Raw genomic sequence first — 14,566 nt, 5'->3', positions numbered from 1 at the left:
AAATAAACAAATACACACTATAACATAAATCCATAGGCATAGGACAAACTATACTGTTATATACAGTATAGCGTTGTTAAAAAATGAAAATAAAAAATGATTTACAATAAGGCGGTCAATTCAGTGCGATTAATTACCGGTATATAAAAATTAATGTGTTTTAAAAAATTAACACATATAAAGAAATATCGCAATTAATCATGCATTTCTACTGCAATTCTTAAAAAGATAAAAAAGATGTCTAATCATTTCGATCACTCAGACCTGATGATGTCTTTGGTTTTGCTGCCGATGTGTTTGAGGTCAAGCTGCAGCTGCAGGCCGTCCAGAGGAAGATCCCACAAGCGCAGCAGCTTCCCCATCTCATCAGGAAAAGAGCGCAGAGCTGAATTCTGACTTACATCTAGAGACGTCAAGTCCTCCAGAAGACCAATCTGAGGAGGAATCTGTGAAACAAACACATTAAACATGTTATCAGCATTTTCTGACAAACATTTCGATTTGCAGTTGTGTTGAGTTGAATGAGTGTACTGTGAATGGCTGTACTTTATTGAGTTTGTTGGAGCTCAGATGGAGTTTCTCGAGTCGAGCCCACTTGTAAACAGGTCTGCTGAGGTCCAGCACAGAGATGTGATTGTGGCTGAACATCAGCTCTCTCAGATTCAAACTGACCCAGACCTCCGGACCCGGGAGAACACTGATGCTGTTATTCTTCATGTCCACCGAACGCACACTGACCATAGAGAAAGACAGATTAAAACTGTGTGTTTCAAAGAATGTTCATTTGTTAAAGACAAAACACCTCACTTACTATGGCAGGTTGACAATTACTTCAGGAACCTTTGTAAAATTGTTCTGTGATAATTTAATGGTGGTTATTTTTGAAGGAAGGTGCAACAGTGAACCTGTATCAAAAGAAAACCATCACAATAGAATTTAAAATGCAGTAGAAAACAACATAGCTGCTAAACAGATTTAAAGGAATAATTTCTTTTGGTAGCTCATTTGGTATCTTTGGAGTGCAGTGTTTTGGAAAGAGGGGGCATGGCTAATACAACAGCTCAGCTTGTGGAAATTCCAGAATGGCTAAAATCGCTTACAAAACCTTTAACCCCTTACCACTTAAAAGCTCATCTTACAAACATATAGTGGACTAATTGCAAAAGATCGATCTCAATTTACAAAATAACCCCCCAAAAAATGTGAAAAATCCAATTATTCATAAAAAATATTGTATATGTTGGCAATGTTATGAAGAACATACATTTTTTATCCTGTCTTTGAAAGCCTGTGATTCAGGCACTGTTTGCTCTATGTCCCTGCAAAAAGTGTTAGTTCATTCCACTAGATGGCAGCAAGTACTAGAAAAAAGATTTTTTTTCTGCTATCACTTTCTATCACAGTATTCAGATCTGAAATGCCCTCTGACGCAGCAGAGCACTCGTCCATAGACATTCAGTCTATTTTGTGATCCCATGCACATTCCCCACTGCTTTGTTCAATATCTCAGCCTCTGAGTGGACTAGAAGCTTAATCTAAGTGTCATTAGAAAGGATATCCTCAGGTTTGTGCTGATACATAATATTCATTATCAATAACTGATGATTTATCATGCTTTATCTGCTGGACTGCATATCTGATATAACATTGGATTATTTACCCCAGCAAGCTCACTGACAAATATAAAATGGCTCATTTTAAAAAGAAAAACATTTTGTGGCTATAGTACTTGGGGCTTACAGAGGCAGTGATTGGATTAGACATGAGACGTTTGTCTATGTTGTCGAACAGAGATCATAATTTACTTTGTGATCCTTTTGATAAATATTTGAACTGTGTAATTATGGCAACAAAATAAACTGCATAGTTTACAGCATTCCTGATAACGAGAGCCTTCATTTGATATAAGATTTGTCTATTTTAGTGCTAAATTTTCAGTCTGTTCCTCACATTAAGCCATGGTATGGTTTTAGAAGGCTTGGAATAATAGTTTTAATAATAGTTTTTGGTCCTTTTTGGAGCTTGACAGCCCCTATAGATGTAATGCTTTTATGGAAAAGAGCAGCTCAAATATTCTTAAAAATGTTTCCTTTTGAATTCCATGGAGATAAGACATACAGGTTTGAACAAAAAGTAAATGATGAGTAAATGATGACAGAAGTTTCATTTCTGGATGAACTATCCCTTTAAAAAGTCAAAGATACTTACTGATTTGATTAAATGAAGCGTTAAAAGTTTCCATCTTGATGCATTCAGTGAGAAAGTTTTCTGAAATCATTGTAACTTGATTCTTACTGACGTCTAAAACTTTCAATTCAGCCAGATAGAGTGGGAGAGACAGTTCTGATATTTGATTCCTGAAATACAACATTTATGGATTACTGTCAATAGTTTACAACCTTTTTCAGTTATATCCCATTAAATTAACTATAAGATCAAACAAATCTAATACATTAGAGCACCCCAGTCCTTTAAACAACTGCTTTCTCATAATATACCCCTCCAGCGACAGCTCCTCCAGTTTTTCCATGGCCTGACCCATCTGGAAGGGGAAAACAGAGATCTGGTTGAAGGACAAGTTGAGCTGGCGTAATGTTGGGCAGCGCACTGATGGGTCCAGCGGCAGAAGTGGACCAATGCAATTGCGGGACACATCGAGCACGCTCAAAGCAGGCAAACCCAGCAGCTCCGCAGGAAGTGACTGCAACTGGTTACCTTGCAGATCAAGTCGAGTCAGACTTTGTAGGCTCTATGAGAAAACAAATAAGGTTTGGTAAAGAAACAAATTAAGAAAACCACAGTGTTGTTAAAATTGTGTTGTGAATTTGGCAACAAAATCATGCTTTTCATCAGTTTTGTTAACTTCAGCGATATTCCCGGGTTCAATATAAGTTAAGCTCAATGGACAGCATTTGTGGCATAATATTGATTGCCACAAAAAATTATTTTGACTTGCCCCTCCTTTTCTTTAAAAAAAGCAAAAATATGGGTTCAAATCAAGCACTTACAATGGAATGGGGCCAATCTGTAAACGTTAAAATACTATTTCAAAAGTATTGCCACAAGACTTAAACAATATGTCTTAACATGATTTTAGTGTGATCAAATCGAAAAATAACCATTTCAGTGTAAAGTTGTAGCCAACTTAGATCTTCGTTGCCATGACGATGTTATGTCAACAAACCCTAAAATGACTGTAAAATTACGATTTAAACAACTTTTCAGTTTTTGAGTTTTAACACAAGAAAAAAAATGATAGTGCTTTTATAAAATTATAAGCTTCACATTTCTGCCTTTAAACCCTCCAAAAATTGGCCCTATTCACTTCCTTTGTAAGTGCCTCACTGTAACCTGCATTTTTGCATTCCTTCGGAACAAGTTTTGTGTTCCCTCGCAATAGGTTTTGAGTTTCCTTGCAACAGTTTGCATTCCCTCGCAATAAGTTTAGCGTTCCCTCACAATAGTTTTGTGTTCCCTTGTAACAGCTTGTGTTCCTTTGCAATAAGTTTTGAGTTCCCTCATAAATAGTCTTACTATAACATGATGGTTCATTTTCATAAGGGCATGTTTTTATGATGGAAACTTTTTGTTTTAAAAAACATAATTATACCACAAACGGACTGATGTCAAGATTTTTACTGAAATTACTTACATTTCAGGTTGTTTTTTCACCTAATCAAATCATATACCTTTTAGTCATTTTTTAAGCTAAACAGTGAGTCACTATCCACTGCTATTGTATTGAAAGGGCGGAGAGCTATCTTCATTAAACCATTTCCTTTTGTGTTCTGCAGAAAACTAATACAGGTTTGGAATGACATGAGGCTGAGTAAATTATGACAGAATTTTTATTTTTGGTGAACTATTCCTTTAAATTATGAGTAGCTTCTCCAACATTTTGGCATGTTTTTCTTCAGAGGCACCTGACACAGAGCGCTAGGAAACTCCGACAGGCTGTTGCTGCTCAAATCGAGCCGCAGAAGATTTTGGATGTGTTGTTTGACAGAACACTCCATCAAACAGGACAAACTGTCAAGCTCATTCCCTGATAGGTCCAGCAGACGGACGGGCTCTTTGTTCACACCCAGAGGAAAAGGACTGGGAGAGAAGCTTTCAAACCCCTGCCCTGTAGAGTTAACAGCAAAAAACATTACTGACTGTGGTCTGGTGAAGTATATAGCACTAGTTAACAGGCATGGAGGTTAGTGTTAATTGTACCTCTGGTGTTGTGAGAGTTCCAGTTAAACCTCTTATTCGGATCCATCTCAACATGGCATCCCTGTAGAAAAATATCAGTTCAGATTTCTTCAGTGCCAAAGTTCCTTTATTCAGAACAAATTTCTTTAAAAGTACTAAATATCATAAATGGAACTATCAAGGAACGATAATCGTTAAGTGGAACTGGAATACGAACCAGAAAAATTTAAAGCTCGGCAATTTTAATCTCAGTGTCTAAATGCAAGCACATAGCTCAAACCTCTGAATTGGCACTGCGTCGACTGTGTTGTCTCCAAGCAGGTTTTCTGCTCAGTTCTGGTGAATCGCTGTAAAGCATTGCTCCGCGTGGAGGTCCATCATTCCCTACCAATGAAACAGCACATCTGTTTGAGAACTCATGAAAGCACTTCTGGTTGTGTGTTTGTGTCTGACTGTGGTAATCATCTCACCGTCACTCTCCATATCATCAAACATGAAGACCAGGCTGTCATCTAAGGAGATGTGCGAGTCGTCACTTTCCTCATCGGTTAAATATCCTGATGTGCTGATGTCACTGGCGTACCTAGAGACTCTCATGAACCCCTTTTTCCTCTGGTGTGCCAAGATCTGTCTGGCCAAACACTGGCCTTTACCTGAGTACACACAACCACAAGATTTACATAGAACAGTAAGGATAGTTAAACCATTTTCAAGTTACTGATGATTATAGTAAGTAAAACTTTAGTTACTGATGTGGCAAGCTAGCCATGTGGGTGTCAGCATCACCCTTGCGGAAGTGAAAAGATCGGAGCAGCGTACTTAAATGCACCTGACTAAGATAAGACTCATCAATCAGCAAGAATATAAAGAGCATCAATCCCAGAGACAGGTAAGCAAGTTCTCCAAACACTCACTAATTGTTCTTCAGTCCACAAACAGCAATTGAGCCCAGACAACATGCTTCAAAGCCACACCAATCTCTTCATGCCCACGCATTGCCCTTGCACTCATCACCTCTAGTTCACTCAATTCCAAGGAGACGGACCACCACCCAGCAGCGCAATACAAAGCCTCACCAAACACTTCACTTCAATATTCAATAAATCAAGCCCCTCTGAGGGAAAATGTTGAACTTACCTGTTTTCTGTGTCCATACTTAATTCCAACTACCACAATGGTGGAGAATGTGGGCATAAAATATAGGAGCACAAGAGTAATGTTCATTTCTTTCCTCTTCACCCAGCGGTGCCAAGTCTCTCCCTAGAAATGGAAGACAAAATACAACACCTCGCCAGGACCAGGAGAAGATCATCAATTGTGTTACCTGGAATGAAGGTCTTCTCCCTTATCCTCACTTCATTACTGAACAGGATTTAATATACTGTGTGGCCAACCAGAAGGGTGAAGAAAAGTGGTGGTACAATGGACTAAAGCCGAGGCAATCTTAATTAGCACATTCTCATCCCATGGCTGGCCACTTGGTGGCACAGAACACTGCTCAACAGAACTGAGACCGGTTCCACTGGCCAGGACTGGATGGAGACATCAAGAGGATTTGCCAGGAATGTGAAATATGCCAACGTACCCCCACCCCAATGCTGCCACCAAATCCCCTTATTCCTCTGCCCATAATTGAGGTGCCCTTCAAACGCATCTGCATGGACATCGTCTGGCCGAAGGAAATCCTCACTGACCAGGGTACCCGTTCATGTTCAGGCTCATGATGGACCTATGTAGACTGCTGCAGATCCACCACCTGAGGACCTCAGTGTATCACCCCAAATGGATGGATTGGTCGAACCACTGTCAAGCAGGTGGGACACATGACATACCAGGTTCTCCAACCTGGAAAAAGGAAGACAAAACAGCTCTAACATATCAACCTCCTGAAGCTGTTGATAAAGCTCAACCCCTGCATGGCTGCCCTGGTCTGAGAGGGACCCCCTTTCATCGACGTGGGGGAGCAACTGACCCTGGCCCAGAAAACGGATCTCCAAAGAATCATCCATGAGTTCAATATTGTTTTTCAGATGGCCACAGGCAGACCCACATAACGTTTCACGCTATCCTTACATACGAGGGAGTAGTCATCAGGAAATGGCCCCATCGAGTATCCAAAGCTCGCCGGCAGGCCATTGAGGAGGAGATAAAGAAAATGCTACAACTGGGTGTCAAAGAATCCAACAGCCCATGTTCCAGCCCGATTGTGATGGTTCCTAAACCAGAAGGTGCCTTCCGGTTTTGTAATGACTTTTGAAAGCTCACTGAATTCTCCACCTTTGATGGGTACCCTATGCCCAGAGTGGATGAGCGAATTGAGCGGCTAGGAAGGACCCAGTTCATATCCACACTGGACTTGACAAAGGCTACTTGCAGGTACCATTAACTCCATCGGCCAAAGAAAAGACTGCTTTTAGCATTCCCAGTGGCCACTGGCATTACCAGGTCCTTCCCTTCGGCTTGTATGGGGCCCCCGTCACGTTCCAACAAATAATGGTGTCATCCTGAAACCTCATCGGTCGTATGCAGCTGCCTACATAGATGATGCTGTCCTGGGAAGACCATCTTACTCATCGCTGGAAGGTGCTAGAAGATCTCAGAAGTGTTGGGCTCACAATCAACCCCCGGAAGTGACACCTAGGTACACATCAGCCAAAAACTGACCCTGGCAGAAACACACTAGGCAGCGGTGGTAAGAGAAGCCTTAGCCATCAAGTGGGCAGTCCTGGAGTTGAAATACTACCTCTGGGGCTGCAGCTTCACACTCCTAACAGATCATGCCTCACTGCAGTGGATGACCAAAGCTAAAGAGTCGAATAACAGAGTCACACATTGGTTCCTCTTTCTCCAGGACTACCACTTTACTGTGAAACATCGAGCCAGGGCAGCTAATGGGAACACGGATATAAACCGTTAAAGACAGACCTACTTTGAACTCTGAGGTTGTTAATCGATAGTTTATGCTTCTGTTCAAGCCATCAGTCTGTGTTATTTCAGCTTATTTTTTTTAGAAATGATGTTTAATAGCAAAATTTCTGGTGAAGAACTACACTACCCCTCATCCTAAAGAGAAACGCTCCACCAATCAGAGAATCACGGCGAACAAAGTGCGCCAAAAGAGCTCTGCAGTGACCGCCCACTCCCATGACACACTGTGAATGATGCAATCAACACTCTTACACTACTTATAAATTTGCAAATATATTAATATATATACTTACTGTATAATAAACAACTTTAAACAAATAGTTTTATATATTTGAATCATTTTAAATTTAATTGTCATTTGCAAAGCTTCATGGGATTGTAGTTTATTCCCTCATTTAAGACTTTTTTTTGTCCAGTTTTCAAATACTTGTGATTTACCTTGGAGCTGGTTGGTGTGGAAAAAAATATTGGGAAAAGTACTTCCGGAACAAAGAAGTCTGAAAAAGTGGGTGGACACTGGTGTGTTCAATTGCAGTAAACCGGATCATATCAAGTTTTTGCAGACTAGCGGTGGCAAGCTATGTAACATATGCTAACATCAGCAAGATGCCTTGTTAACTACGTATCTAAAATTAGTAAGTCAACAAACAGCAATGGTTACACTTCTTTTTAAATCTAGTAATATTTGCTACAATTAAAGGTCTATGAAAAACAGAAGACAACGGTACAAGGTGCATCCAGATTATTTTATGAGGTAAAAAACGAATTATCCTGTGAAGTATTGCGAATGACATAATCAGAATTAAAAATGAAGTACAATAGAAAACTATTGGCTTATAGTCATTGATTTTAAAACAATATAAAAACAATATACTGTATTTTAAGTATATTACAAAATATTCATATATACAGTATACAAGTAGTTTGAGAGTGTAGGAAGACCGACTCTGCTCTTTTGCATTTTCAATGCTAAACGTGTCTTCTCTGATTGGTGGATCTCTTATCATTTGTTAGTCGCTTTGGATAAAAACGTCTGCTAAATGACTAAATGTAAATCTTATCAGGATTATGGGTAGTGTAGTTTCTCACAAAGAATTAGAATATTAAACACTACATGTATTTTTTAGACTTCTGGTTTCTTCAGACACACGTATAATCACTTAACGATTTAAAAACTAATGGTAGGTCTGTCTTGAGGTTTATACTTTTTTTTTTAAATCAATTTCTCTATAGAGAAAATTAATGGGAAAAATACTTCCGAGACCAACACCACAGAAAAAATACAAGTACACAAAAATCCTTTAAAAAGCCTTAGGAATGACAAGCTCAAGTTTATGGACTTACTGTTGTTGTTGCTGATTGGCTGGAGGTTCTCGCGCTCAGAGAGCAGTGTACTGAGCCAGCTTGCTTTCATTTGCCCAAGATGAAAACCCCCGAGGCAGAGGGCGCTGTTGGTGTGATCCAGCCCCAGACGGGCGAGAAGAAGTGTGACAGCAGAGTCGTCACCTCTCCTGACACACACGGCCAGAGCTCCACGCAACTGTTGTTCATGAACCCCTGCAGATACCAGCAGCTCCAGCAAAGCCAGAGGAGCCCCACGATCACAAACCTGCACAAACGTATGTGACCTGCTCCATCATTTTGAGTCACTTTTTCGCAAAAACACATTTTGAGTTTTATGCAAAAAAGAAAAAAGGAAAGCAATTGAAATGGAGTATATCAGATTATATCATAACATTTAAGTGATTACATCTCAATAACTGTTTGGAGTAGAGACATAACAATTATGCTGTTGGAAAGCCAAAACTTTCCTTTTTCACATTTGTGCATAAAACTCAAAATGTGTTTCTGGGTTAAAGTGACTGAAAATCCTTATCAAACACACTGAAGTTCTTTTTTGCTAGGAATAACAATAAAAGTATATCCTACTTTTTACTTTGTGTTAAAATTACATTATAAACCACCTTTATTTCTATTCTGCACAATGTTGGGAGGCAAAAATACTACAAATCATTAATTACTTCTATAAAGTAATAATCAGATTACTTATTACTTCATTGAAAAAGTAACCACATTACTAGCTAATTTACTAGTAATTTTCTATAACACTTTTCACAACAAAAAAAAAGGTTCATAGCACACCAGACCTTGTATATGAGCGAATCAGTCTTTGTTTTCTTGTTGATGTCAGCGCCCAGCTGTATCAGACACTCTGTCATGACCACATCTCCATCTTCACACGCTCTCTCCAACAGACTGTACATGATGTTACTGTCAGCTGTCATCTTACACAAGCACAGGCAACTAATTCTCTGCAACTGACACAAAACGTAGACAGTATTTATCAAGAGATCTTGAATTTCTTACAACAAAAACTAGAGTTTTAATTTTCAAAAACTCTTTTGTCATTCCTTTTCTTTTATTGCTTGAACATAGCATGATTTTCTCACTTGATCTTTGCACTGGTCTGGTGTGTTTTCTCTCAGGATCTGAAATAACTCTTTCTCAAATGCCTCTCTCTGCAGCTCTGCTGCGGCACTCGAGCATGTGTCCAACAGTTTCCACAACACTTGAAAACCCTGATGGACAAACACATGCACTGTTAGAACATAAAACATCTGGGGAACTTTTACATTCTGAAATGATAACAGTAGGGAGCTACTGTACCTTCAGGAACATGACTGAGTCCTCTTTGTGTTGCCGTACAGAGCTGACCAGCACAGAGGCCAGTACAGGCACCATTATGCGAGAAAGCTTCTTCTTGGAGATGAGGTGAAACAGAAGACTAAGAGCCCAGTAGTGAATATCTACAAAGGGACATGATTTTCAATTTTCTACGTAGACAGTTTTCAGATTCACCACCCCTAAACATCACAGAACTATGGTCGGTCATGGTCTCTTTCCTTCTAAGGCCATGTCAAAGTCTTTCTAGCAAGTCAGTCCACTGGTGGCCATCTTTGGAACACTCTCAGTGCAGCTCCTATCTACATGAATGGGGGAATGCCGAAATCTCAAAAACGGTTGGTCAAGATTACGATAAAAAACATATTTCAGATCAGAAATAAAATCTGACAACACCGGAATCATAAATTGTGCTTCTTTACCTCAGATTATGCTAAAAGAACACAATTTTCCTGGCTTGTATAGTTAATGCTGATTGACAGGGGATGTCCGTATTTAAAAGGTGATTGGCTCTTTTACCTGTAAGGCGGGACTTTCTTTCTACATCCGTTGACCGTTCCAATTTCTCCCATTCAATTTAATAGAAGTGGCCCATCTCTGCTAAATAGTCTCAGGTCACGTTCACACAAATATGTTTTCTTTTGAAAACACATTCATTTGGCTACGTTTTGGCCTTCCGTCCACATTGAGTAATGTTTTCATCCAGTGAAAAAGAAGCTTTTCGAAAACACTCTCCCAAGTGGATACATTTGAAAATGCGGTCTTCGAGTTGTAGTGTGGAGATATTAGAAAACGATGACAAATTTGTTGTCATGTGAAGCATTCATGTGATCCATTCAACCCAAAACAATCAAGATGGCAGCTCAAGTTGTAGCGGTTTTGTTGTGCCTGCTTTTCACTTTGTTAAAGATAAATGTTACTTTGTGCAACCTTCACACTGTGTTCCTTCAAAGGCGACAGGAAGTTTGCTTCGGATTTGCTGTCTGGTGGCAGAAAACAAGGACAATTGCATTTCATATCACAAGGGTAATGCATTTCAGGTGCATTACCCTTGTAATGCACCTGAAAGAGCCACAGCTCTTAGGTTTTTTTTTTTCTTATGCACAGTAAGGGGATATACAGGAGCGTTTTCATACGTTTCAGTGTGGACGAACAACTTTTGAAAAACATTTGAAAACGGAAGAGAGGATGGAGAGCGTTTCGAAAACGAAAACGCCGTTTTTAAATTTATCTGGATTAATGTGGATGTAGTCTAAATGGAAGGTTCTTGACCAGAATAATGCTTCCTTTAAGTCCTACTAGTAAGTTCTTTTTTTAGTTTGGAAGTCAATATTACGATATGATGTGTTTTTAAATGTGATTTGAAACAAAATACTGTGCTTCACTCAGTGTTAATCTTGTCTATTAAATTACTGATTAAATTTTTTTTTATACATTTTTGGTCAACAATAAAAACGAGACGAAAATTATAATAAAATTTAAAACATATGGTTGACGAAAACATGACGAGAAAAAAAATAATACTGCAAGATATTAACAATGCGCAATAAATAGGGTCACGTGATGCCATGCAAGGAGCAGACGTGAGAGCGACGAGCTCTGCGCACTTTGCTGAATTTTCGATTATTTTCATGTTATAATCTGGTGAATTTTGATACACCCAGTTACACATTTGCCCTTTGTTGCAAAACATGGCAAAGAAGTCAAAATCCTCGGGCTCTGGAGATATTAAAAGACACTGACGTGTTCAGGATGAAAGCCCCGACAGGCCTACAGATCGGGGACTCGATGTGGGTGGCGTGGCGGGAGAGGTGATCCAGCGTCAGTTGTCCAACATGTCGGTGATGTTGACGAAGGTTCTTGCTGACTTGGAGAATCTCGCTGTAATTCGTCGATCGATTACAGCGATGGAAATAAAATTCTCTGAGTTAGGTACAAGAGTGACTGATGTTGAAAAACGAATCGATTTTCTGGAATCTTCGGAGAGGGAATTAACCGCTAATCCGCCCGTGACCAAAGTTGATTTGGAACATCCCCTTGAAAAGCTTGAAGATCTTGAGAATAGAAGCCGCAGGAATAACGTTCGAATTGTTGGAATTCCTTAGCATGAGGAGGGCAGAGATATGGTGAAATTCCTAGACGAGTTTTTCCCCGAGTCTGCTCAACATTACAGGCCACAAGCTGGAAATCGAGCGAGCTCACAGAGTCCCAGCTCACAGATCAATTCTGGCCAGATTTCTGAGATCATCCGATAAAGATCTTGTGTTGCGCCAGGCAAGGAGCAAAGGGAAGCTTTCTTGGAAGAACCATAATATTTTCTTGTTCCCGGACTTTGTGAGTTCGACAAGAGAGAAATGCGATCGGTTCAAGGAATGTAAGAAACTCTTACATCAGAAAAAGATCTCGTTTGCTCTGATGTTCCCGGCCAAACTGAGAATAGAAACGAGGTCGGTTGCAAAGTATTTACATGTCCAAATCTGGCAATGTCTTTTATAGAATCAATGTCTGAGTAAACCATTGGATGTTTCTCATGTGAGTGGGCCTGACTCGCTGTACTTACTCTTAAGGAAGCTGGGCGACATTTTAGGTTTTTTGCATTGGCTCCACCGAGCGGCTGGAGCTTGTTTTGTGAATAACACTTTTCCTTAAAGAAACTTTTGCATCGAAGTTCCCGGACAGATTGAGAGTGGACACTATGGATGACCACAAAATATCTACATGCTCACACAAATGATGTCTTTATAAAGTTGACGGAATGTGTAAGTCATGGAATATACGTTTATGCGGCCTCCGAGTGAATTGACTCGACCATCCAGGGAACCGGGATGCCGGTTTTGTTTCTTTTTGTATTGGTTCCGCCTAGCGGCTGGAGCTTGTTCTATTGAATAACACTCCTTTGGAACAGCTGTGGATTAATCTGTTCGTTCTTCGTGCTTACTCCTCCTGCTGGCTGTAGTTTGTTTTGTTGAGTTTTTTTATGGGACATTGGAATGATTACGTCATCCGCTGAACTCATAACAGCCAGCTCACTGAACATTTGTTTGTCTGTCCAAGGAATCTGATCGGTTTTATATCAGCTGGAATTTGTTTTGTGGAAGATCACACCTTTGAGACAGTTCTGTGAATGAATCTACATGTTCTTTGTGTTCATTCTTCCTATTGGCTGGGGTTTATTTTACAATGTATTTTCTGTTATGTCATTTTGCCTCACAAATTTGTGAGGCAAAATTGAGCAATCCGATGGCAAGTTGTCGTGGGGGCTCGTGGGCGTTCATGGACCTTTTGAGTTTAGAGGGATTGTCGCCGGTTGGCGCTTTCGTGCGTGGGGTTAATGTGCACATTTTTCTTTTTTCTGTTTGTTTTGTTCGGGGGGAAGTTCGGGGGTTGATTGTTTCACTAATGGGGAATGTGGTCTGTATAATTTTGTTTTTGACACACAGTTTATTTTTTTTATTATATCAATATGTCAGAAGTTAATATGAGCAGATTGTCTCTCTCCACATGGAATGTGAATGGGTTGGGGCACGGTTATTTCTCTTCTTAAACGTAAGAAATATGATATAGTGTTTCTTCAAGAAACACATCTCTCCCCGCAGGAAGCTGAAAAATTTGGGAAGATATGGGGTGGACATGTTTTTTTTAGTGCTGTCTCAAGTAAGAGCAAGGAAGTCATTATATTGGTAAATAAGCATCTACAATTCAAATGTCTCAAACAGATTAAAGATAAATTAAGGAGAGTCATTATTGTTTTAGCTGAAATTCAAGGGCAAAGGTTGATTCTGGCTAATCTTTACGCACCTAACGCTGATGATCAGGGCTTTTTTATAGATCTTGAAGGGATGTTGCAAGCTGCTGGCACCCCTCATGATATAATATTGGGAGGAGACTTTAATCTATTGATGGATTCAGTCCTTGATCACAGTGAAGCAAAAGTGTGTTAACCCCCTAGAGCAACACTGACGCTTCACAGGATGTGTAAAAATCTTGGTCTTACGGATATTTGGAGACTTTTGAACACATCTGGTAGGGACTATACATTTTTTTCATCAGTCCATAAGATTTATTCTAGAATAGATTTTTTTTTTTTAATATCCAAATCCCTCATTTCATCTGTTGTTGATTGCTCAGTTGGAAATATCTTATTCTCAGATCATGCTCTGGTGAGTTTAGAGGTGTTGCCATATACAGAGAAAAATAAATCATATAGCTGGCACCTTAATGTGTCCCTTTTGCAAAATCCTGATTTCCAGCAAATGTTAAAGACTGAAATCAGTATTTATATGGAGACCAACTGGTCCTCAGTATCCACTGTGGGCAAGGCTTGGGAGGCACTTAAGGCGGTTCTTAGGGGTCGGATCATACAGTATGCCTCATTCATTACAAAATCCAAAGCACAAGAACTTGTGGAGTTGGAAGGGAATATTAAAAGTGCAGAGGCAGAGCTGAAGCACCGAATGTCGTCTGATGGCCTCAGAGAATTGACCCGATTGAAATATAGATATAATACTATTTTGTCACGGAAAGTGGAGTTTTGGTTATTCAGGGCAAGACAGTCATACTTTGAGTCGGGTGACAAAGCAGGGAAGCTTTTGGCTAGATATATAAAGCAGAGAGAGTCTCTTTCTATTATTCCCGCAGTGAAATCTGCTTGTGGTGAAATATTTACCTCGGCTATTGATATTAATAATGCCTTTAAAGAGTTCTATCTTGATCTCTATGGTTCCACATCTTCATCCACTGATGAAGATATTAGGAACTT

At 39.7% G+C, this 14,566-nt stretch overlaps 1 protein-coding gene across 2 annotated transcripts in view; it reads right to left on the bottom strand.

Annotated features, from left to right (window-relative positions):
- The window catches only part of lrrk2 (leucine-rich repeat kinase 2), a 90,808-nt gene that overhangs the window by 57,359 nt on the left and 18,883 nt on the right, over nt 1–14,566 (bottom strand). For both annotated transcript variants that reach the window (XM_051690322.1, XM_051690323.1), the window contains 13 exons: nt 9,793–9,932; nt 9,576–9,704; nt 9,273–9,443; nt 8,470–8,734; nt 4,668–4,850; nt 4,478–4,581; nt 4,219–4,279; nt 3,924–4,126; nt 2,499–2,749; nt 2,209–2,357; nt 812–905; nt 547–733; nt 265–446 (listed from right to left, as the gene is read on the bottom strand). In XM_051690322.1, coding sequence (XP_051546282.1) covers nt 265–446; nt 547–733; nt 812–905; nt 2,209–2,357; nt 2,499–2,749; nt 3,924–4,126; nt 4,219–4,279; nt 4,478–4,581; nt 4,668–4,850; nt 8,470–8,734; nt 9,273–9,443; nt 9,576–9,704; nt 9,793–9,932 — 2,119 coding nt within the window. The remainder of the gene's footprint in view (nt 1–264; nt 447–546; nt 734–811; nt 906–2,208; nt 2,358–2,498; nt 2,750–3,923; nt 4,127–4,218; nt 4,280–4,477; nt 4,582–4,667; nt 4,851–8,469; nt 8,735–9,272; nt 9,444–9,575; nt 9,705–9,792; nt 9,933–14,566) is intronic.

Source organism: Myxocyprinus asiaticus, chromosome 46 (assembly GCF_019703515.2).
Source record: "Myxocyprinus asiaticus isolate MX2 ecotype Aquarium Trade chromosome 46, UBuf_Myxa_2, whole genome shotgun sequence".
In the NCBI taxonomy this organism is placed as follows: domain Eukaryota; kingdom Metazoa; phylum Chordata; class Actinopteri; order Cypriniformes; family Catostomidae; genus Myxocyprinus; species Myxocyprinus asiaticus.
Note: the sequence above shows the minus strand (reverse complement) of the source record. Positions and strands in the feature narration are given on the sequence as shown.